The sequence below is a fragment of the Procambarus clarkii genome, chromosome 86 (genome assembly GCF_040958095.1).
Source record: "Procambarus clarkii isolate CNS0578487 chromosome 86, FALCON_Pclarkii_2.0, whole genome shotgun sequence".
Taxonomy (NCBI): domain Eukaryota; kingdom Metazoa; phylum Arthropoda; class Malacostraca; order Decapoda; family Cambaridae; genus Procambarus; species Procambarus clarkii.
Window position 1 is genome coordinate 6551271 of NC_091235.1, and position 24480 is coordinate 6575750.

At 47.0% G+C, this 24480-nt stretch overlaps 2 protein-coding genes across 2 annotated transcripts in view; both read right to left on the reverse strand.

Moving 5' to 3' along the window:
• LOC123769539 (uncharacterized) overlaps positions 1–13519 on the reverse strand; it is a 128219-nt gene extending 114700 nt beyond the window's left edge. Inside the window, exons 1-4 of the mRNA XM_069316925.1 lie at positions 13193–13519; positions 10606–10712; positions 6449–10328; positions 3279–3792 (exon numbers count right to left, since the gene is read on the reverse strand). Coding sequence (XP_069173026.1) covers positions 3279–3792; positions 6449–10328; positions 10606–10712; positions 13193–13453 — 4762 coding nt within the window. The 5' untranslated portion in view covers positions 13454–13519. The remainder of the gene's footprint in view (positions 1–3278; positions 3793–6448; positions 10329–10605; positions 10713–13192) is intronic.
• Positions 13520–13649: 130 nt separating this feature from the next.
• LOC138358755 (mucin-22-like) overlaps positions 13650–24480 on the reverse strand; it is a 96254-nt gene continuing 85423 nt past the window's right edge. Inside the window, exons 2-4 of the mRNA XM_069316927.1 lie at positions 22787–22930; positions 16599–16870; positions 13650–15300 (exon numbers count right to left, since the gene is read on the reverse strand). Of these exons, the coding sequence (XP_069173028.1) occupies positions 13650–15300; positions 16599–16870; positions 22787–22918 (2055 nt within the window). The 5' untranslated portion in view covers positions 22919–22930. The remainder of the gene's footprint in view (positions 15301–16598; positions 16871–22786; positions 22931–24480) is intronic.

Below are 24480 nucleotides of genomic sequence, written 5' to 3' on the forward strand. Positions count from 1 at the left end.
TCATATATACACATATATGAACTGTTCATATATACACATATATATCTCATCTGGGGATTATATACTGTGGGGCGGGATTTTCATCCAGAGAATCGAGGCTCTTGGGCCACCAGCTGTGGGAGCTGGTCTCATCTTGGAGCAATCTTTCAAACATTGGGTCCTCTAACATTTCGATGGTGTTCCACACCCTGATGGCTTGGTGCTGCAGTCTGATGTTTAGTGGCTGTATGTTCAGGAGTTCATGGAGTTCCTGGATTGTCTGATCATATGGTGGACGGTTCATATGGTCTGATGGTCTGATCATATGGTGGACAAACATTTCAGATACACCTATATAAGGCTCTAGTTGGCCGCATCTAAAGTATCCCCCAGTACCATTACACACCTTAAAGAAAACTTACATGCAAAAACTGCAAGCAGTGCAAAATAAGGCACCAAGGAGAGCAGCAAAACACCGTCCACCATATGATCAGACAATCCAGGAGCTCCATGAGCTCCTGAACATACAGCCACTAAACATCAGACTACAGCACCAAGCCATCAGGGTGCGGAACACCATCGAAATGTTAGAGGACCCAATGTTTGAAAGATTACTCCAAGATGAGACGCCACACACCTGCAGCTAGTGGCCCAAGATGAGACGCCCCACTCCCACAGCTGGTGGCCCAAGATGAGACGCCCCACTCCCACAGCTGGTGGCCCAAGATGAGACGCCCCACTCCCACAGCTGGTGGCCCAAGATGAGACGCCCCACTCCCACAGCTGGTGGCCCAAGATGAGACGCCCCACTCCCACAGCTGGTGGCCCAAGATGAGACGCCCTCTCCCACAGCTGGTGGCCCAAGATGAGACGCCCTCTCCCACAGCTGGTTGCTGAAACACATGTGAAGAACCTCTCACACACTCACAGCTCCCTGACAATGCTTTTTTTTTTTAATTTTGCCCCGAGGGGCGAGTTTATTGGGCAGCGCCACTCATCTTGTGAGTGGACACACCGCCATAGCAGCATGTACAACACTCCCCAATAAGAAGAAAACCCGCTGGGTTGTTCATCCTGTCACTTGTAAGACATTATTGCCAACAGCATTTGGTGTTCCCAGGCGGTCACCCATCCAAGTACTAACCAAACCCAACGTTGCTTAACTTCGCTGATCGGACGAGAATGACAATGCTGTTATGAACGCTGTTAGTTACGAACAGTTAGTTATGAACAATGTTATGAACAGTGAGTTATGAACGCTTTTGCCTGCGTTCATAACTCACTGTATTTCCCAAATCTAAACTTAAAAAAGAAAGGGAACGAAATAGAGTAAGATAGAGAGAGAGAGAGAGAGAGAGAGAGAGAGAGAGAGAGAGAGAGAGAGAGAGAGAGAGAGAGAGAGAGAGAGAGAGGGGGGGGGGCGGGCTGTGGTGTGAGGGGCAGTCCTCCTGCCTCTCACTAAGTGCTCACCAGGAGCAAGAGGGAAGGGGGGGGGGCGAAGGGAAACAGAGGAGGAAGAAGTGAGGGAAGAGATAGACCAAGGGTGGGAGGATTGGAAACGGAAGAAAAGATCGTGTCGAATAAAGGAAGGAAGGAGTTGAAAGCAAGACAAAAAAATTACATCTTGAGGTAGGATTGGGGGGGGGGGGAGGGGGAAGCTAGGGAAAAGAAGGTACGAGTTAAAGAAGGAGAACGGAAATAGTGTGTGTGCTGGGGAGGGGGGGGGGGGTGAAGGGGCTAGAGGGTGATGCCCCAGCATCGTCGCTCCCTTTCCTTTGTAAAGGCTTGGGTAGGGATGCTACCCTAGCACAGGCTGGGAGTGTGGGAGTGATGCTACCCTACCCTACCCTCTCCCCAGAAGTCCACATCAAAAAGATATCAGCAGCGGCATATGCTAGATTGGCCAACAAGAGAAACTTGTGCAAGAAATCGTTCAGGACCCTGTATACCACTTACGTCAGACCAATCCTGGAGTATGCAGCTCTAGCTTAGAGTCTATATTTAGTCAAACACAAGACAAAGTTAGAGATGATACAGAGGTATGCTACTAGACTTGGCCCAGAACTGAGAGTCATGAGCTACGAGGAAAGACTACGAGAGCTAAACCTTACGTCCCTGGAATACAGAAGAGTAAGGTGAAACATGATCACTACCTACACAATTACCAGGGCCATTGACAGGGTAGATAGACAAAGACAAACTATTTAGCACGGGTGGAACACGAACAAGGGGACACAGGTGGGAACTGAGTACCCAAATGAGCCACAGGGACGTCAGAAAGAATTTGTTCAGTGTCAGAGTAGTTAATAGATGGAATGCATTAGGCAGTGATGTGGTGGAGGCTGACTCCATACACAGTTTCAAATGTAGATATGATATGAGCCCAGTAGGCTCAGGAATCTGTACACCAATTGAATGACAATTGAGAGGCGGGACCAAAGAGCCAAAGCGCTACCCTCGCAAGCACAACTAGTTGAGTACAGGCTGGGGGTGGGGGGAGGAATGCAAAAGGTTTGCAACCCTAGCCAAGGTTAAGGTCTTAAAAATAAAAGCAAGGGTTAGGGCTCTAAGAGAGGGACGGGGCTGCTGCCACCATCTCAAAACATCACTAACTACACTCATATAGCAACTGAGATATTAGTATTATGTTATATATACCGGCTGAAGCCCCGGGGAAGAACAACTAGGACGTAGCTGCTACTTGCTTAGAAATGATTTTTGCGTTCCACGGACAAACTTTCATTGATGGCTGGTAAACCAATAATAGGATTGAGTGGCACCAGAGGAAAAGTTAGCGCGCAAAAAACTTTCTTTTTTGGTTGACCTTTTGCACGTGACGAATAGTGAGGACAGGTGAGTGTAGTGATGCTGCTGGTCTGGCCAGCCTCAGTAGTGGTCATCTCTAGGCAAGAGTCGTTCACGACCTCCCGGGACGACCCCCCCCCCCCCCACTGTGTACCTTACACCGGGGTCACTGTCAATGACCATCAAAAGTGATTATACAAATTAGATCGAGATCCGCTCCTGGCGACGATACAGCTGTTGTTGACCTACTTTAAATGACGACCCTACCACCTGGCAAAGTTTAACGACCACAATCAGACACGGAATCCACAGCTATCACGACCCCTTCTCACTCCCATAAACGAGGACATACATCAGAAAATGACGCTGTGGCCTGGGTAACGAACCCTGACCTCGCTGACGCCTCTGCTAATGAAATACAGCCGAGCACAAATCTACAGTTACAGACCAGCCCGAAGCTGATCCGGAGAGTACGAAATGAGAACTGTACTCACCCTTGCTCTGTAAGACGTCTCTGGCACGGTACTTCTTGCTTACTCTCTTGGTGGTGGAGGTCCTTCTCGACCGCCCCTTCAGGCTCCCTTCTCCTAGGGAGCCCCCCAACAAGTTTTTTGTCCCAGAGAAACTGCAGCGGGAGCGGCTGGCCCTCGAGGAGGAGGGCACTGGCGAGGAACACACCGAGGAGCTGCCTGACGGGTGCAACACCTGTCGGAGCCGCCGGCTGTAACCGGAGGCGTGGGAGACTGATCTGGCTAGACCACAGGACCCACGTGCCTGGTGAGAGTTGATGCTCTCATACATACTATCAGGAGGTAGTTGGAACTCCCCCGTGTCGTCCAGGTCCTTGAGACCTCGCCTGTGGAGGTCCTGGAGGTCCCCGCGGTGGTGGAAGTCATTAGTGTCCTCGAAGCCGACGGTGGAGGTCGACCTGTCGTTCTCATAGTGTCTGTGGAGTGGGTGGGGCCGCGCTGGGAGCGGCGGAGGCGACGACGAACTCCTGACCTCCTCCTAAGAATAACACCCACAGAATTAGTCAACATCTAACCAGAGACACAAAATGTTATATATATACTCCGGATATATACATAATATATATATATATATATATATATATATATATATATATATATATATATATATATATATATATATATATTATGTTTAATACAATCTGAACGAGTTGAGTTATGATGTGGCAACATTAAGTAGATAAAGACCAGTTGTGATCAATTAAAATTTTATCTTCTTTTAGCTATTTAGCTATCTTTTTACAGATACATTTTAATAAACATATGAAATCTTAAAGAAACCAATAATAAACAAAACCCTTCAGCTCCAAACCTGCCTGTTAGTCCCCGCAGTCTTCCCAGCGGGCCAAGACCAGGGTTAACTGAGGTAATAAATACTCTAATTTGTACAATATTAATAGTAAATGAGATTAATTGCTAAAAGGATATTTGAAAACAAACTCGGTCTGGCTGCTGTTTGACAATGCAAGCGTTGCTTACTAGGCCTAGTAGTGTGTGTGTCTGTATACATAATTATATATATATATGTGTGTGTGTGTGTGCGTGTGTGTGTGTGTGTGTGTGAATGTGTACTCACCTAATAGAGGTGAGTACACCTCTATTAGGTGTACATATATATATATATATATATATATATGTGTGTGTGTGTGTGCGTGTGTGTGCGTGTGTGTGTATGTGTGTGTGTGTGTGTGTGTGTGTGTGTGTGTGTGTGTGTGTGTGTGTGTGTGTGTATGTGTGTGTGTGTGTGTGTTTACTAGTTGTGTTTTTGCGGGGGTTGAGCTTTGCTCTTTCGGCCCGCCTCTCAACTGTCAATCAACTGTTTACTAACTACTAACTTACTAACTACTATTTTTTTTTTCCTTCCCTACACCACACACACACACCCCAGGAAGCAGCCCGTGACAGCTGACTAACTCCCAGGTACCTATTTACTGCTAGGTAACAGGGGCACTTAGGGTGAAAGAAACTTTGCCCATTTGTTTCTGCCTCGTGCGGGAATCGAACCCGCGCCACAGAATTACGAGTCCTGCGCGCTATCCACCAGGCTACGAGGCCCCTTGTGTGTGTGTGTATGTATGTGTGTGTGTGTGTGTGTGTGTGTGTGTGTGTGTGTGTGTGTATGTATGTGTGTGTGTGTGTGTGTGTGTGTGTGTGTGTGTATGTATGTGTGTGTGTGTGTGTGTGTGTGTGTGTGTGTGTGTGTGTGTGTGTGTGTAAATCACGAAAATTAACACGTGATGAAAAATGTGACAGTAATGTAACATTTTGTGACATTTTGTGACAAAAAAATGTTGTCATATACATACATTATACATATATATATATATATATATATATATATATATGTCGTACCTAGTAGCCAGAACTCACTTTTTGGCCTACTATTCAAGGCCCGATTTGCCTAATAAGCCAAGTTTTCCTGAATTAATATATTTTTTCTAATTTTTTTCTTATGAAATGATAAAGCTACCCATTTCATTATGTATGAGGTCAATTTTTTTTTATTGGAGTTAAAATTAACGTAGATATATGACCGAACCTAACCAACCCTACCTAACCTAACCTAACCTATCTTTATAGGTTAGGTTTGGTTAGGTAGCCGAAAAAGTTAGGTTAGGTTAGGTTAGGTAGGTTAGGTAGTCGAAAAACAATTAATTCATGAAAACTTGGCTTATTAGGCAAATCGGGCCTTGCATAGTAGGCTGAGAAGTACGTTCTGGCTACTAGGTACGACATATATATATATATATATATATATATATATATATATATTATATATATATATATATATATATATATATATATATATATAAAATAAACAATATATTATACAGTATACAATAAATAAAATATGTAATATACAATATATAATATACAATATATAATATATATTGTATATTATATATTAACTGTCTCAACTGTCAATCAACTAGTGTGTGTGTATGTACTCAACTATTTGTGCTTGCGGGGGTTGAGCTCTGGCTCTTTGGTCCCGCCTCTCAACTGTCAATCAACTGGTGTACAGGTTCCTGAGCCTACTGGGCTCTATCATATCTACACTTGAAACTGTGTATGGAGTCAGCCTCCACCACATCACTGCCTAATGCATTCAATTTGTTAACTACTCTAACACTGAAAAAATTATTTCTAATGTTTCTGTGGCTCATTTGAGTACTCAGTTTCCACCTGTGTCCCCTTGTTCCTGTTCCACCCACTGCACCGTTTGTGTATGTGTGTGTGTACTCACCTAGTTGTGCTTGCGGGGGTTGAGCTCTGGCTCTTTGGTCCCGCCTCTCAACCGGCAATCAACAGGTGTACAGGTTCCTGAGCCTATTGGACTCTATCATATCTACACTTGAAACTGTGTATGGAGTCAGCCTCCACCACATCACCCCCTAATGCATTCCATTTGTCAATCACTCTGACACTAAAAAATGGCACGTGTCACATTTCCAAAAATTTCCAAAAAATGTGACGTGTGAGAGACATGTGTGTGTGTGTGTGTGTGTGTGTGTGTGTGTGTGTGTGTGTGTGTGTGTGTGTGTGTGTGTGTGTGTGTGTGTGAAACTCTTGCGAATTCCTTAAATTTAAATTCTAGTCAAATTGTATATTAAAACCGTAACACACAAACTAACCTGGCAAATGTCCTTGCTTTTCTTGCCTCTCTTGACAGTCCGGGGCGTCTTGAGTCCCCGAGTCCCCAGGGGCGCTCCGGAATTCAGGTTCTTCTCCAGCGTTCCCTGGTACTTCCTGGGCGTCGAGTGCTGGTTCTTGGCTGTCTGTCGCCACATCCTCGAGGGCGTGTTCAGCGGCCTCGTTCCTCTAGTTTTGCTCTGATTGGCGCCGAACTCGAGGGACCTCCGAGCGCTGGGGGACTCGCTCCTCCTGGAGGTGGTGGACTGGGACACCCAGGAGTCGGACTCATCACCGGGGATTGTGCAGTATTCGTGGTCAAGGAACTTTTGTGCGTCAAGGATGTCCTTGTCGGCGGCCAGGCTGGCTGGTACGACAACGGTTGGGCGGGGGACGAAGTTCTTGGGGTGTTTCACTGGTATTGGCGTCAGGTAGGTGTCGTCAAGGTTGCCAGACGAGGCCTTGAGGTTGCTTAGTTTCACTTCAAGTTTCTTAGTATCCGGGGACTCGTAACAAGGATTGCTTTGATGCCAGATGCTAGACAAGGGTTTGCGGTTGGTGGCGCTCTGACAGACCACTTTAGCTAAGCGCGAGTTTCTTAAATTTTCTTTTTCACAAAGCACTTTCTGTCGTATATCATAATTCACATTTCGTAACTTATTAGGTTCTGGGGAGTTATACATGGGGTTACCCACGTACCACACACTGTTTTCATTGTTTTGGGCGCTCACAATCTTTGCTTCTTTCTTCACTTCGGGGCTCAAATACATGGGATTGTCTACAAACATAAGGATGCCAACTTTCGCAGGAGCTGTTGTCTTGGGTTTATCCACCTCATTCCCGGAACGTTTGTCTTTCTTACCGCGGAAAGATTTTCTTAGTCTGGCGAGCATTTTTTCCTCTGACACCTGCTGGATTTTCTGGCACAACTTGGGGCTTATGAAGATGCTGTCAGCATAGTCGCTATCGAGGGTGCAGAGGCTGATGACGTCCTGGCAGTCGGGAGAGTCGGGAAAGTCAAGTGGGTCGCTGATCTCAGCGTCCAGGTCTTGGTGGTCTATTGTTGACACTTCGTTCAGGACCGCTTCCATAGACCAGTCAGCGCTAACAGAGTCCTCCGAATCATTTGCCCGAAGTGGTTGTGCACAATCCCGTAGCATATGCTGGAGGCGGAAGGTACTTTCCTCCTGTCGGCGCCTCTGTCGCGCCGTCAGGTCACAGGCGCCGGGCAGAACTGTCAAGTCCGCGCAACACTCGCTTCCACACGGACTCGAGTCCAACTGAGGTGTGTCCTCGCAGGATGGCGACCGGAGAGGCACTGAATGGCAGGCACCCGCATGCCCTGCGGCCACATGTTTCCCACCGTTCATCTCTACCGGAAGCGCTGGGGTCGGGTTACACGTAGGGGGGAGGAGGAGGAGGGTCGGGCTGTGTGGGGCTGGAATGGGCTGGCGAAGATGGTGGTGGGACGCTGGCGAGAGGGCGAGTGATCCCGTGTGAGCGGGCTGACCGCGCCGGCCCACACCTACCCCACCTGACCCACTTGTTGCCCACCTACCTCCCTCCTCCTCCTCCTCCTCCCTACCCTCCCACCACTGTTCCGATTGTTCACCTGTTATTTGTTCACCGTTAGCCAACAGTACACTGTAGTCGCAGGGATGAAGCCATAACTCAGGATTCTCGAGAATTCTCGCCATAGAGTCCATTAAGGGAACGTCGCTTGACTCCTGGGAGACTAGCGATGGACTTAGACAGTGGAGGGACTTAGATCTCTTGAGCGTTGACTCACTGTTACTGGACACGTCCATCCCCCAGAGGGAAGTGTCGTCGCTGAAGCCTATGTTAGACAGCCTACGGGAAATGTCTGCCACTCCTGCGAAGGAATGGCGACGAGATATTGAATTAGTGTGTTGGCTTGAGTCTCTGTTTGGTGTCGAGACTTTGTGGCTTGATTCGGAAAATAAGTTTCTCCCCACTGCACATAACAGCAATTTGCTAACATCGTTATTTCTATTATTTCTTGAAGTCTCTATGCAGTCTACATAATTCTGATATAGATTATCTAGGTTCGAGAAAGAAATATTTGAAGATGTCTGTTGTAAAGACAAGGTATTTGTATAATTAAAGAAGTCATCAACAGACGCCTCAGTTATAATGCTTGATTGTCCTTCATACTTCTTCCGTAAATGTGGCTTGTCTCTGAGGAAACTCTCAAGAAAACGAGGATCGGTAATGTCATGAGACACAGACAAAATAGTAGAGTTCCTGCTCATATCACCGTTTTCTCTGGCGAGTGTTAGACCACCGTTTTCTCTGAATGGATGAAGTTCTTCCAAGCTTAATGGGGTGTAGGACTCCTCTAAAAGACTATCGCTTCTCGCCGTTTCTGGGCTTCTAGGAGCACTTAGCGGACTTATTAACGGGGTTGTGATACCTTCAGACACACCACTATCAGGGTTGTCGCTGCTGGAGATGTTACCACCTCGAGAACTTGTCTCAGAAACACATCTATTGCCAGAGCATCTATTGATAGTGATATCCTCGTCGTCGAAGCTGAATTCAATTTCCATAGTGTGGCGCAATTTCCTCTTTTTTGCGGACTGCGATAAGTCTTCTTCTTGCCGCGTATTTTCGTAAATAATCGGAAGATGTGAATCTGACTTTGGCTTGGGTTGGCCCTTGGGCTTATGTCTAGTTTTGGAAGAGTTGTTGTACTGGCTTGTCTTCGACTGCCTGGGTGGCGGGGGCGGGGGAGGCCTGAGGCTGTGCAGCGCCACTGACGGCTCACAAGGACCTTGAGAATAGTTGATGTGAACGTGTTGTCCCGTGCTCCTGTACACCTTCCCGCGGCTCCCGTCTGACACGACCTTATGGGGATCGCTGTCCTTGCCGCCTTCACCAGTGCAGGGCATCTTGGATGGCTGGGAGGCGATGTAGAGGCCGTAGTGAGGCATTGGATGCTGCCTCTCGTTTGGGGACTTGCCGAATCGTGCTATGAGGTCGTTGGAGATCTTGATGGCCACTGGTTTGTGGATGTCCTTTTGCGGTTCCGAGGTGAAGTCACAGGTGTCGTCGAGGTCGTGGTGGTCAAAACTGGGCGGTTCTGGAAGAGGACGACTTCGGTCTTGTGGTTTCTTCGTAGAGCTCTTGACGTCAGTCATCGGGAGATACAGCATATTTTCGTACAGGTGTTCCCTGGTGTGGACACGTGTCTGACTGAGGTCTGGAGATATCCTCGGGTGTAGAGGCGAGTACAGGTGTTCCACCTCGTAAACACATCGTTCGGTCTTCGGCTGCTGGCACTGAGCTCGCAAGTCTCTCATTGACATGTAAATAGCATTGTCGTAAGAGTTTAGACTTTTCCTGGAGTTGATACTTGATCCGGAGGTGGCCTTGCTTCTCTTGGAGGACACGCTCGAGCTGGTGGTGTTGGCACTCGAGGTGTCACCGTTGCCAACTTTCTCATATATGGGTTCCTCTCTTGACCTTTCTCTACTTGCTCTTCGACCTTCTCTTCCCCTACCGCTCCTCTCCTCTCGCTCCTCTACTCTGGACTCTTTTCTCTTGTCTCTGCTCAATCTGGATAATATTGACTTGTTGCGTGAACTCTCGCCTCTCTCACGACTGCAAGATCGCCCTCGTCTTTCCTTCTGCGTCTCCCACACGCCACGGAAAGACGCCTCCGTTGGCACGTCGGCGATTGAGTGACGTTTGAAGGCGTGTGGGGCTCTCCCCCCTCGACCCTCCTGCAACATGGACTGACTCTGCCCCTCGGCAGCGCCTCTGCTGCTGCTGGAGCAGCTGGTGACTGTGGTGTTGGCCAAGAGACTCGAATTTTCTGCCGCTAGCGGCCGCGACCGAGATGCGGAAGATGAACGCGACCTAAAACAGTTAAGCCATCTCTTACAGTACTCCGATAATATATAATGAACATTAGAACACAAATATTGGAACCTTTAGAAGTCTTATTGACCCATACGAGGCGGCTGCTATATGTAAATTCACCCAAACTCACCCACCCGATGCCTAACAGAATCCAGCGATCCCAAGTCTAATCCAGCGAACCCACGTCTAACTGTCACACGGTAGAGTAATTTGCTTATATCAATCAGCAACCCCTAAGATATCAGTAATTTAACTAGCGAAATAAATTACGGACCTTGAGGAAGACCTTGAGTGGCGTCTGCAGTCGAGTTTGAGGTCGGCTTGCGAGGCTGAGGCTCCTAGGGGCTCCAGGCGACAGCTTCCGGCTCCCCCTACTGTACTCTGCAACGAACCAGCATGCAAAAGATACACATTAATTCCCCCCCAAAAAACATTGAGAATGTTCACAGACTTCCCATAATCTGATGGGGGCTGCAACACACCATATGAGGTGAAGTGCGGGATATGAAGGGCGTGTGAGGGATAGCAAGGGCGTGTGAGGGATAGCAAGGGTGTGTGAGGGATAGCAAGGGCATGTGAGGGATAGCAAGGGTGTGTGAGGGATAGCGAGGGTGTGTGAGGGATAGCGAGGGTGTGTGAGGGATAGCGAGGGTGTGTGAGGGATAGCAAGGGCGTCTGAGGGATAGTGAGGGTGTGTGAAGGATAGCAAGGGCGTGTGAGGGAGAGCAAGGGTGTGTGAGGAATAGCAAGGGCGTGTGAGGGATAACAAGGGCGTGTGAAGGATAGCAAGGGCGTGTGAGGGATAGCAAGGGCGTGTGAGGGAGAGCAAGGGTGTGTGAGGGATAACAAGGGCGTGTGTGGTATAGCTGGAGCATGGAAGGGATAGCGAGGGCGTGTGAGGGATAGCGAGGGCGTGTGAGGGATAGCGAGGGTGTGTGAGGGATAGCGAGGGCGTGTGAGATATAGCGAGGGCGTGTGAGGGATAGCGAGGGTATGTGAGGGATAGCGAAGGTGTGTGAGGGATAGCGAGTGTGTGTGAGGGATAGCGAGGGTGTGTGAGGGATAGCGAGGGTGTGAGAGAGATAGCGAGGGCGTGTGAGGGATAGCAAGGGCGTGTGAGGTATAGCGAGGGCGTGTGAGGGATAGCAAGGGTGTGTGAGGGATAGCAAGAGTGTGTGAGGGATAGCAAGGGTGCGATAGAGATAGCAAGGGCGTGTGAAGGATAGTAAGGGTGTGTGAGAGATAGCAAGGGTGTGTGCGGGATAGCAAGGGTGTGTAAGGGATAGTAAGGGGCGTGTGAGGGAGAGTAAAGGGTGTGTGAGGGATAGCAAGGGTGTGTGTGAGGGATAGCAAGGGTGTGTGAGGGATAGCAAGGGTGTGTGAGGGATAGCAAGGGTGTGTGTGAGGGATAGCAAGGGTGTGTGAGGGATAGCAAGGGTGTGTGAGGGATAGCAAGGGTGTGTGTGAGGGATAGCAAGGGTGTGTGAGGGATAGCAAGGGCGTGTGAGGGATAGCAAGGGTGTGTGTGAGGGATAGCAAGGGTGTGTGAGGGATAGCAAGGGTGTGTGAGGGATAGCAAGGGTGTGTGAGGGATAGCAAGGGTGTGTGAGGGATAGCAAGGGTGTGTGTGAGAGACAGCGAGGGCGTGTGAAGGATAGCATGGGCGTGTGAGGGATAGCAAGGGTGTGTGAAGGATAGCAAGGGTGTGTGAGGGATAGCGAGAGCATGGAAGGGATAGCGAGGGTGTGTGAGGGATAGCGAGGGTCTGTGAGGGATAGCGAGGGTGTGTGAGGGATAGCGAGGGTGTGTGAGGGATAGCGAGGGTGTGTTAGGGATAGCGAGGGCGTGTGAGGGATAGCGAGGGCGTGTGAGGAATAGCAAGGGTGTGTGAAGGATAGCAAGGGTGTGTGAAGGATAGCAAGGGTGTGTGAGGGATAGCGAGAGCATGGAAGGGATAGCGAGGGTGTGTGAGGGATAGCGAGGGTCTGTGAGGGATAGCGAGGGTGTGTGAGGGATAGCGAGGGTGTGTGAGGGATAGCGAGGGTGTGTGAGGGATAGCGAGGGTGTGTGAGGGATAGCAGGGGCATATGAAGGTATAGCGAGAGCGTGTGAGGTATAGCGAGAGCGTGTGAGGGATAGCGAGGTCGTGTGAGGGATAGCAAGGGTGTGTGAGGGATATCAGGGGTGTGCGAGGGATAGCAAGGGCGTGTGAGGGATAGCAAGGGCGTGTGAGGGATAGCAAGGGCGTGTGAGGGATAGCAAGGGTGTGTGAGGGATAGCAAGGGTGTGCGAGGGGTAACAAGGGCGTGTGAGGGATAGCAAGAGGTGTGTGAGAGATAACAAGGGAGTGCGAGGGATAGCAAGGGCGTGTGAGGGATAGCAAGAGGTGTGTGAGAGATAACAAGGGCGTGTGAGGGATAGCAAGGGCGTGTGAGGGATAGCAAGGGCGTGTAATGGATAGCAAGAGTGTGCGAGGGATAGCAAGGGCGTGTGAGGGATAGCAAGAGGTGTGTGAGAGATAACAAGGGTGTGCGAGGGATAACAAGGGCGTGTGAGGGATAGCAAGAGCGTGTGAGGGATAGCAAGGGCGTGTGAGGGATAGCAAGGGCGTGTGAGGGATAGCAAGGGCGTGTGAGGGATAGCAAGGGCGTGTGATGGATAGCAAGAGTGTGCGAGTGATAGCAAGGGCGTGTGAAGGATAGCAAGGGCGTGTGAAGGATAGCAAGGGCGTGTGATGGATAGCAAGAGTGTGCGAGTAATAGCAAGGGCGTGTGAAGGATAGCAAGGGCGTGTGAAGGATAGCAAGGGCGTGTGAAGGATAGCGAGGACGTGAAAGGGATAGCAAGGACGTGTACACATACCTGGAGGCCCGTGTCGTGATGATGGTGAAAATAATGAGATGGCGCGAACTGCTGCAGGTACTCCGGCAGCCTCGCCCGTGGGTGATGGTGATGGCGGTGATGGCGGTGTGAAGCGGAGATGTCTTGAAGATGCTTCCTGAGGTCGCTGTAGTCCCCGTTGGAGAGGTCGACCAGGGGCTTGCGGCGCGGGTCGCTGGGGCCCGTGGTGGCCAGCACCTGCGGCCGCGGCAGGAGGGCGGCGGGGGTGTGGTCGAGCCGCATGTAGACACTGCCAGTGTCACTGTCCGTCACTTCCCCGGAGAAGAGCCGCAGCGGGTCCAGGGCGTTGCATCTATGGAGGCGAGGTGACGGGTAGCATTAGTGACATCCGTTATGGGGGTACTGTCATTGATGAGTTATGGGGTTGACATCAGTTGTGAGGGGGGTAGCATCAGTTATGGGTTGACGCGACTTATTATCAAAAGAACTGAAATGTAATACTATAATTGATGTCACCCCCTAGGCGACCCACGCTGGTCGTGGGGCTAGCTGGGCGACCCACGCTGGTCGTGGGGCTAGCTGGGCGACCCACGCTGGTCGTGGGGCTAGCTGGGCGACCCACGCTGGTCGCGGGGCTAGCTAGGCGACCCACGCTGGTCGCGAGGCTAGCTAGGCGACCAACGCTGGTCGCGGGGCTAGCTAGGCGACCAACGCTGGTCGCGGGGCTAGCTAGGCGACCAACGCTGGTCGCGGGGCTAGCTAGGCGACCCACGCAGGTCGTGGAGCTAGCTAGGCGACCCACGCAGGTCGTGGAGCTAGCTAGGCGACCCATGCTGGTCGTGGAGCTAGCTAGGCGACCCATGCTGGTCGTGGAGCTAGCTAGGCGACCCACGCTGGTCGTGGAGCCAGCTAGGCGACCCACGCTGGTCGTGGAGCTAGCTAGGCGATCAATGCTGGTCGCGGGACTAGCTGTGCGACCCACGCTGGTCGTGGGACTAGCTGTGCGACCAACGCTGGTCGCGGGGCTAGCTAGGCGACCAACGCTGGTCGCGGGGCTAGCTGGGCGACCCACGCTGGTCGTGGGGCTAGCTAGGCGACCAACGCTGGTCGCGGGGCTAGCTAGGCGACCCACGCTGGTCGTGGGGCTAGCTAGGCGACCAACGCTGGTCGCGGGGCTAGCTAGGCGACCCACGCTGGTCGCGAGGCTAGCTAGGCGACCAACGCTGGTCGCGGGGCTAGCTAGGCGACCAACGCTGGTCGCGGGGCTAGCTAGGCGACCAACGCTGGTCGCGGGGCTAGCTAGGCGACCCACGCTGGTCGTGGGGCTAGCTGGGCGACCCACGCTGGTCGCGGGGCTAGCTAGGCGCCCCACGCTGGTCGCGGGGCTAGCTAGGCGACCCACTCTGGTCGTGGGGCTAGCTAGGCGACCCACGCAGGTCGTGGAGCTAGCTAGGCGACCCACGCAGGTCGTGGAGCTAGCTAGGCGACCCATGCTGGTCGTGGGTCTCGATAGGCGACCCAGGCTGGTCGTGGAGCTAGCTAGGCGACACAGGCTGGTCGTGGATCTCGCTAGGCGACCCATGCTGGTCGTGGGGCTAGCTAGGCGACCCACGCTGGTCGTGGGGCTAGCTAGGCGACCCACGCTGGTCGTGGACCAAGCTAGGCGACCCACGCTGGTCGTGGAGCCAGCTAGGCGACCCACGCTGGTCGTGGAGCCAGCTAGGCGACCCACGCTGGTCGTGGAGCTAGCTAGGCGATCAATGCTGGTCGTGGGTCTAGCTGGGCGACCCACGCTGGTCGCGGGGCTAGCTAGGCGACCAACGCTGGTCGTGGGTCTAGCTGGGCGACCCACGCTGGTCGTGGGACTAGCTGTGCGACCCATGCTGGTCGTGGGACTAGCTGTGCGACCCATGCTGGTCGTGGGACTAGCTGTGCGACCCATGCTGGTCGTGGGACTAGCTGTGCGACCCATGCTGGTCGTGGGACTAGCTGGGCCACCCACGCTGGTCGTGGGTCTAGCTAGGCGATCAATGCTGGTCGTGGGACTAGCTGTGCGACCCACGCTGGTCGTGGGTCTAGCTGGGCGACCCACGTTGGTCGGTGAGCCTAGCAGGGCGACCGACAATGGGCTACGCATTCACTCCAACAGTGCTATTGTACAAGTAAAATAATTTATGCAGGAATCAATAATAGTACAAGGGAAGGCTCGGAGGCACAAGAGACCTTAAGTGACCCTTGTTTGGGTCGCGGCTCAGGGGGATACGAACCCCTGAATTCTAAAGGGTAACAAACTAGGGGGGAGGGGAGGGATACATTAAAGGCTGATAATACTCAGGGGATCCCTAACGTTATTCAGGGGCAACATACACATTAGGGAGTAATAAAGGCTGCTATTTTATGCTATTAAAGAATTAAAGAAAACGAGTATTTAGGGATGACTCGGTTCATGTAAATATCTATATTAAATATCTTGATATATCATTGGTAAGGTAGGGAAATATCAGGAGAAAGCGTCAAGCCATTACAACTATATAGCACTTAAAAGGGGTCAGGATAAGGATTTGGGATGGGAGGGTAAGGAAAGGAATGTTGCCCAACCACTTGTGGACGGTCGGGGATTGAACGCCGACCTGCATGTGGTGAGAAGACTTTAATACGCTAACTTGCCTTCTTAAGATTTGATGCATAATTTAAACATCTGTCTTTTTCTTAGATACAAATACCTGATTAAACTTGAAGACACAAGTAATAATATACTGTTCTTTAACTAGTATAGAATATTTTCTTATACAGTTTAAATGCATTAAATATTTATGGAAATTATGTCATTACATAATGTCTAATAAAATATTTAATAATGTTATTAAATAATATTATTCGTGAAGTATTAAATTATGTAGTAATTAACTGTCATTTCAATTTTTTTTAATCTATGATTATTCTAATAATTACATATTAATATAATAAAACTATTATCGTTGTCGATAAAATTGATTATACCCTTATCGATTAAACTATTTTGGTTACCTAATATTCGAAACTTGTACAATAATAGTAATTATAGTCGTTATTAAGACTCGTGAAGGAAACTTACCGGAGAAGCGAGACGAAGTTCAAGTTCAAGTATGATTATTGAGACAAGACAAAATCCATCTCAAAGGGATAGAGTAGCTATTTTTAGGCTATTTCTACCCCCTCTCTACTTCAAGTCCCTCACTACTTCAAGTCCCTCAAATGGCGCACAAATTCAGTGAGTACAAATACACAAATCACAATACAAGAATCCCATTTAACATTGCAGGTTAATATAGTAAGCACAGCATATAAATGTTAGACTCTTGCGGCAAAGTGCTTGTAGCTCCAAGGTATACTGTCTTATCATACCATTATCACACATCCAAGCGAGACGAAACTCAAAACGACTTGCCTTGTGTGCTTGTGCTGTCGCTTCCTCTTTTTCTCTTCTTCGGCGTGGGTGTGAGACGACGACATCCATCTTTTAAAGATAGAGTCGTTCTCCTTCCCTTGTTCCACGTTCCTGTGGCTCATCTTCCTCTGGTCCGCGTTCCCTTGGTTCACCTTCCTTTGGTCCGCGTTCCTCTGGTCCGCGTTCCTCTGGTCCGCGTTCCCATTCAATCGGTCGTAAACATTCCCGTTTTCTACAACTTTCGAAGTGGCTCTGACTTGGGCGACTTTGACCTGTAACGACGTTAATCACAGGGTCAATAGTACCGCAAAATATTATATATAATTATTTTGATTAATGCTACTCAAATAATTTTGTAATATTTCACGCGTCAACCAACCTGAAATTTCCAATACAGCAAGTTAAAAAATATATATATAATTTTATAAATTCAAAATACGGAATAAATCATTAAAAGTGAAACAAATTAACCCCTGGCATATAGCAGGGCATTGATGCCCCCTTGCACAGGGTAGGAGAGTGACGCCCCTTGCACAGGGTAGGACATTGATGCCGTTTTCTCTCTCTCTCTCTCTCTCTCTCTCTCTCTCTCTCTCTCTCTCTCTCTCTCTCTCTCTCTCTCTCTCTCTCTCAATCTCTCCACTGTTGGAAGTCTACCTTTTACAAATACAGTGGTGGAAGTGATTAGGTTTGACGAGATGAAAGTGGTATGGGTGAACGTGGAGGTGGCGAATAAGATCGTTGGTGATGGATGGGAGAGGCAGTGGTGGAGGTGGATGTGGTAGTAGTGTGGAGGAGGGGCTAGTGTGGGTATTGACGGTGGGAATAAGTTGGTGATGTGGGTAAGCAAAGAGCATGGGATATATATATATATTATATATATATATATTATATATATATATATATTATATATATTTCTTCTCCGAGGCTATGGGTCCCCACATTGGCACCAGAGGTGGTACCCTCACAAACTTTTTATATATATATATATATATATATATATATATATATATATATATATATATATATATATAATAGGCCTATATTATTTGATACCTTACACGTCTTCTTTCCAGAGAGTACATTTTGAGAGCTTTGGCATGGTCCCACACACGTACCTATCTACTATTAGGTGGAACAGAGCCATTAGGTGAAGGGAAACATGCTTATACATTTCTGTCCCGCCGAGAGTTCGAACCCGGGTTCCCTGATTGTGACTCGAGTATTACTGTAAAGACTAAGTAACAACTGTTAGCTGTTCATTCATCTAATCTTGTATTATTCATCTATTTTTTGTTTGTTTATTTATTAACACGTCTGCACATCTAAGTATATCTGCATTTGTGCAGTTACCCTAGATTATGTGAAGGGGAGGTTATCTTGAGGTTATCTTGAGATGATTTCAGGGCTTTAGTGTCCCCGCGGCCCGGTCCTCGACCAGGCCTCCACCCCCAGGAAGCAGCACATGACAGCTGACTAACACCCAGGTACCTATCTACTGCTAGGTAACAGGGGCATAGGGTGAAAGAAACTCTGCCCATTGTTTCTCGCCGGCAACTGGGATCGAACCCAGGACCACAGGATTACAAGCCCCGCGTGCTGTCCGCTCGGCCGACCGGCTCCCCATACAGAGTACAGTGTAAAGAAACAAACTAGCTACGTGATGCTATTAGCCAAAGAATCTGCCTTTAAAGGAGCCGTTGAGTGTAACCTTGAATTGTCAATGAGCAATCTGAGAGCAGCAGTACACCGAGAACTTCAACAAGATCTTGTAGATCTGAGGCAAAGTGAAATCGATACCAGTAATTCCATCTATCATCATACTATCATGCAAGAGGAGCCACACATCTATGGATCATCCAATAAAATCAGCAGACTTCTAGATGTTACTACTGCTCGGCTAAGACTCGGTTACAAGTATCTCTGGGAATTCTCATTATCTGCTGATGTAGACCTGACCAAATGTAAACTGTGTCAACAAAATTATTCGCACACCCTCCGTCACTATGTGATGGAGTGCGAAAAGATACGTGAATTCAGAGACGATTCTATAACCAATATTCCAGCAATGTATAAATATTTCATTCAAAATGATCTGCTACCAGAAATCTTACCCAAATATCCCCAGTTTGCTAACTGTAGGTAGTAACTAAGAGTGATTGTAACCTATCCACCACTGCCCACTGGATGGGGGCGGTGTGCAGGACAAACATATCAATTGTGACACTAGCTCTCCACATATGTCAGTTGCTTAATTTAGAAACTGTACTTGTGGTCGATCTCGAACCCATCTATGATGTGACGATGTATATTGAATTTTGTAACTAGCTCATCAAGACTGTAACTTGCTTAGCTAAATGAATTGTGGAGTTCAGTCCCTGAGCCCATTATGTGCCTCTGTAACCCTTTCCCCTACCACCCACAAGATGGGTATGGGGTGCATAATAAATGAATGACCTAACCTAAAAACTGATGCTTTTTTTTTTTTATTAAGATATGAGGTACATCTGCATTAGTGCAGCTACCCTAGACTATATGAAGTGGAGTACAGTGTGTCAAAAAAGCTAACTAGGTGATGCTAAAAAATCCCCATCACACAGGATGGTTAGTCATACAGAGGCATGTGATAAGCAGTCTGCACTGGCAGACTCCGGATGCATTTTGAGGATATCAACAACACAAGATTGAATAAGGTAGCAGTGGTAATACAAGTCCCCATCTCGCAGGATGGTTAGTCATACAGAGCCATGTGTTTAATAGCCTGCACTGGCAAATTTTGGGTATACTGTGAGGATATCTTCAAGAATACGAGAGTGAATAAAGTAATTGCAAAGCTCCAGGTACCTCATGCCAACTGGTCTGAAAGGTCTAATAACTGGGCATTCAGTGATGTAGTGCGGGAGATCATGCCGTAGTTCCTGCTTACAGAGTTTGCAACTGGAGTGCTCAGGATTGGGAGACCCGTCACCTGCAGCCACCTGCCACAGGTAACGGTAACCCAACCTGATCCTTGCAACCACTGTGTCGCACAGTCTAGTGGACGTTTTGTGCTGTCCATAGATGTAGGTTTCAGATCTGAACAAATCATAGCTTTTTATACTAGTACTTTCAGGTCGTTGGGAGTCAGTAAGTTCTTTCCTATCAGATCTGAATGTTTGGACCAATACAGTTTTGACAGCAGAGATGGGGATACCTAGATCTAATTCAACTTCAAACTTGTTACACGCTAATTTGGCTGCAATGTCTGTCTCATTATGATGGGTTATATTTATGTGTGAAGGTATCCATACAAAGGAGATTCGAGACCCTTTACTCTGTGCATCAATTAGGTCATTTATAATTGGGAGTATGAGGTTCTTGGTGTCGATCTTCCAAGAGAAGTTTTCGATTGCTTGAAGAGCAGACTTTGAATCGCAGAATATTATTCCTCCTCCAATATTTTTTAATGTGCTGGTTGCTAAATGTAATGCTGCTAGTTCTGCTTGTGTGGAGGTCAGCCAGTTGTTTAACCTGACACTGACAGACTTTGTGCAAATATTATTTCTATAAAACCAACATGCCGCTGCAGTCCGTCCAGTAGAAGACTGGACTGAGCCGTCGGTGTAGACACAGTGCTCGTGAGATCTTAGACTCTCGATGGAGGAGGCAATTGTTTCAAGAGTGACAGCTTTGAGTAGAGCAAGATTCTCATTATCTTTCTTGGTGACAGGTGTGTATGATACTTGAATGGTGGGGTACAGATAAAGAGGAATATCAGAGACAGGTAGATTGCACTTAAAAGGAATGTTAAGTTTAATGAGATTGTAAGCATTGTTTCTCAGCCAATTATCATAAAAGGAGTGAGTTGGTATGTCGGCACCAGTCAAAAGGGTGTTAACAGCACTAAATAATTTGTCTCTGAGCAATGCAGGAGATGTAGGATCTCTCATAACTTTAAGACAAAAGGTAGTGTTGACTTGCATTATTCTCTCTAGTATGGTTGGAAGCTTCAGTTCTTCCCTCATGTTGATGATTCTTGTGCATCTTGGGGCACCAAGAATTATCCTCATGGCCTCATTCTGTACTACTTCAAGTTTGTCCAACACAGAGGAGGGGAAATTAATTGTGCAGAGCATTATAATCAACGAGAGATCTAACGAACATCATATAGAATAGTCTAGCATATTTAATATTGATACCAGTATTCTTACCAGTAAGTGAACATCATATAGAATAGTCTAGCATATTTAATATTGATACCAATATTCTTACCAGTAAGTGTTCTCAATGGTTTTAGTCTTTCTTTTGACCTACGGTGTAGATCATTTACAATGTCACTGTTAATACCAACTCCAAGGTATTTGTGCTGCCCACACGTTTCAATGTTCTGGTTGTTGACCTTGAAAGCTATAGGGACATGAGTTTTCTCTTTGGGATGGAGAACTCTGGATTTAGTTATAGAGATAACAAGACCACATTCAATGCTTTTAGCAGCGAATGAATCGAGTAGAGCTTGCAGTCTAGTTTGGGAATTTGCAACAATGCATATATCATCGGCATAACAAATGACGGCTTCGTCAGGTAGTGTGGGAATATCAATTGTTAATTTGTGCATCAGAACATTGAACAGTGTGGGACTTAGCACTCTATGATTTTCATGATATAAAACTCTACGGACACCTCCATGCAAGGTTCACTTTAGGCAAATCTCGAAGTCAAAAATACTTAAAGTGTAGGAACAATATTTAGTAACAACAGAAGTAAAACCAGCTGCATAAGTTTAGATTTAGGAAAGACCTGGGTAAATACTGGTTTAGGAAAGACCTGGGTAAATACTGGTTCGGTAACAGAGTCGCCGATTTGAGGAACCAATTACCGCGTAACATAATCGACGTAAGATCCCATGATTGTTTCAAGCGTAGGTTAGACACATATATGAATGAGTTTGTATGGATATAAATAAGAGCTGCCACGTATAGGCCAATAGGCCTTCTACAATTACCTTCATTCTTATTTTAAAACAAGTTGTCCATTCCGGGAGATACATAAGTAAACGAATTAATTTATACAGTTTAATTCATTTATACCTGGAACATACCTGCAGAGAATTTCGAGAGTTGTTCTACTCCCCGAGCCCGGCCTGAGGCCAGGCTGGAGGGAGTATATAGGCGTATATACTCCCAGTATACTTATTTATTTATACACCTAAATAAATAAATTTATACAACTGGGTAAAATTATATTTATACAACACAATAATACAAATAAATCAAATTTAAACGGCTAAATAAATTAATTTATAGGATTAAATAAATCAATTTATGCAAAACATCAATTCCCCACCTAAAAAAAATAAAAAATTCATCGCTTATATGAATAAATTCATCGCCTACATGAATAAATTCATCGCCTACATGAATAAATTCATCGCCTACATGAATAAATTCATCGCCTATATGAATAAATTCATCGCCTACATTAATAAATTCATCGCCTACATGAATAAATTCATCGCCTACATGAATAAATTCATCGCCCGTATGAATAAATTCATCGCCTATATGAATAAATTCATCGCCTATATGAATAAATTCATCGCCTACATGAATAAATTCATCGCCTACATTATCTTGAGATTATCTTGAGATGATTTCGGGGCTTTTAGTGTCCCCGCGGCCCGGTCCTCGACCAGGCCCCCACCCCCAGAAAACAGCCCGTGACAGCTGACTAACACCCAGGTACCTATTTTACTGCTAGGTAACAGGGGCATAGGGTGAAAGAAACTCGGCCCATTGTTTCTCTTAGGCGCCTGGGATCAAACCCAGGACCACAGGATCACAAGTCCCGCGTGCTGTCCGCTCGGCCGACCGGCTACATGAATAAATTCATCGCCTTTATTTTGCCATATAAATGGCAAAATAAACGCTGCCATTTATTTTGAAAATAATAAACGTTTAATAAACGAAAATAATAAAGTTTATTTTGCCATATAAATGGCAAAATAAACGCTGCCATTTATTTTGAAAATAATAAACGTTTAATAAACGAAAATAATAAAGTTTATTTTGCCATATAAATGGCAAAATAAACATTTATTTTGCCATTTATACCAAAATAAACGCTGGTAATCCAGACCAATAGAGCACCAACACGTGTTCTACTGACCAGTAGGAACACTTCAAGTATCACCAAAGAGAGGGTCAGGTCACCTGGGTCTCGAGCCAGCAGGTGTTGGAGTCCTTGAGGTTAAGGTTGACCTCGGCCGCCTGCACCTCGTAGCGGACGTCAGGGGGCGGCGGCGTCGGGGCGTCGGTGGCGTTCTTCAAAGTCCACTTGAGCATCCTGGCCTCCACCTGAGAAGCGGGAGAGAAGGAGATGGTTAGATGGTAGTACACACAGGGGGAGGGAGAGAGGGAGGGAGAGAGGGAGGAAGGAGGGAGAGTGTATACCCTGTGGTATATATATATATATATATATATATATATATATATATATATATATATATATATATATATATATATATATATATATATATATATATATATATATGTCGTACCTAGAAGCCAGAACTCACTTCTCAGCCTACTATGCAAGGCACGATTTGCCTAATAAGCCAAGTTTTCATGAATTAATGTTTTTTCGACTACCTAACCTACCTAACCTAACCTAACTTTTTCTGCTACCAAACCGAACCTAACCTATAAAGATAGGTTAGGTTAGGTTAGGTAGGGTTGGTTAGGTTTGGTCATATATCTACGTTAATTTTAACTCCAATAAAAAAAAAATGACCTCATACATAATGAAATGGGTAGCTTTATCATTTCATAAGAAAAAAATTAGAGAAAATATATTAATTCAAGAAAACTTGGCATATTAGGCAAATCAGGCCTTGCATAGTAGGCTGAGAAGTGCGTTCTGGCTACTAGGTACGACATATATATATATATATATATATATATATATATATATATATATATATATATATATATATATATATATATATCAATAAATAATAATAATAAAATAAAGAGCCTTAAGCATAACATGTGTGGAAGCATCAGGGAATGTGTATATATGAATGCTACACAGTATTCATCTATAGACATCCATATATGGTGAAACATGTGAAGAACCTCTCACACACTCACAGCTCCCTGACAAGAGGGAGCCAGCTTAGCTTAGCTGCCAACACCCCACATCGTGTCAGCAAGGCGGACAGCCCGCCCGCCTGCTTTCATACCTCTCACTGTATTTCCCACTTCTATACTTCCCTTCCCCTATGCCTCTCCTTCCTCTTTACTCCCCACCCCCCCCCCCCCCACCCCCCAAAAAATTAAAAATATGGTGTTGGTACATCCCATTTTCTGTTGTATGTGGCTTTAGGCAGTTGGTGTATCCCATTTTCTGTTGTAGGCGGCCTGAAGTTTTGAGTAGGCCTACGAGAGATGAGGTTGAGTTGGTGGGACCTGGGGAGGGGGGGGGAGGAGTGCTTGCACCATTAACACAAGAATAAACATGAAATAAATTATCTTAAGGTCAGTAAGTAAGGCGATACACAAAGTCAAGGAGAGGAAGATGACTCTGGTCCCAAGCGCCATCTTGTTTCTTCCTTAAACAAGCAGTTAAGTGCAACGTTCCTTCACTTCGTCTCCATTTCAAAATCCAGCTGGACAAGAATCCTCAAGAACAATGAGCGAGGGAGGGGGGAGGGGGAACATTCAACAAGCCGCAGGCTTCCTGTCCCCGTTAAGACCAATGAAGAGTTGGTGGCCCTCAGGTAAGTTCACTATTTCATACTTTCCATTCCTTATATTGGAATATAAGGACTTATATTGTAATTACTATTGCCCCTATTATACCCTATTATTCCTAATATGCTTTATTATTCCTTATTATGCCTAAT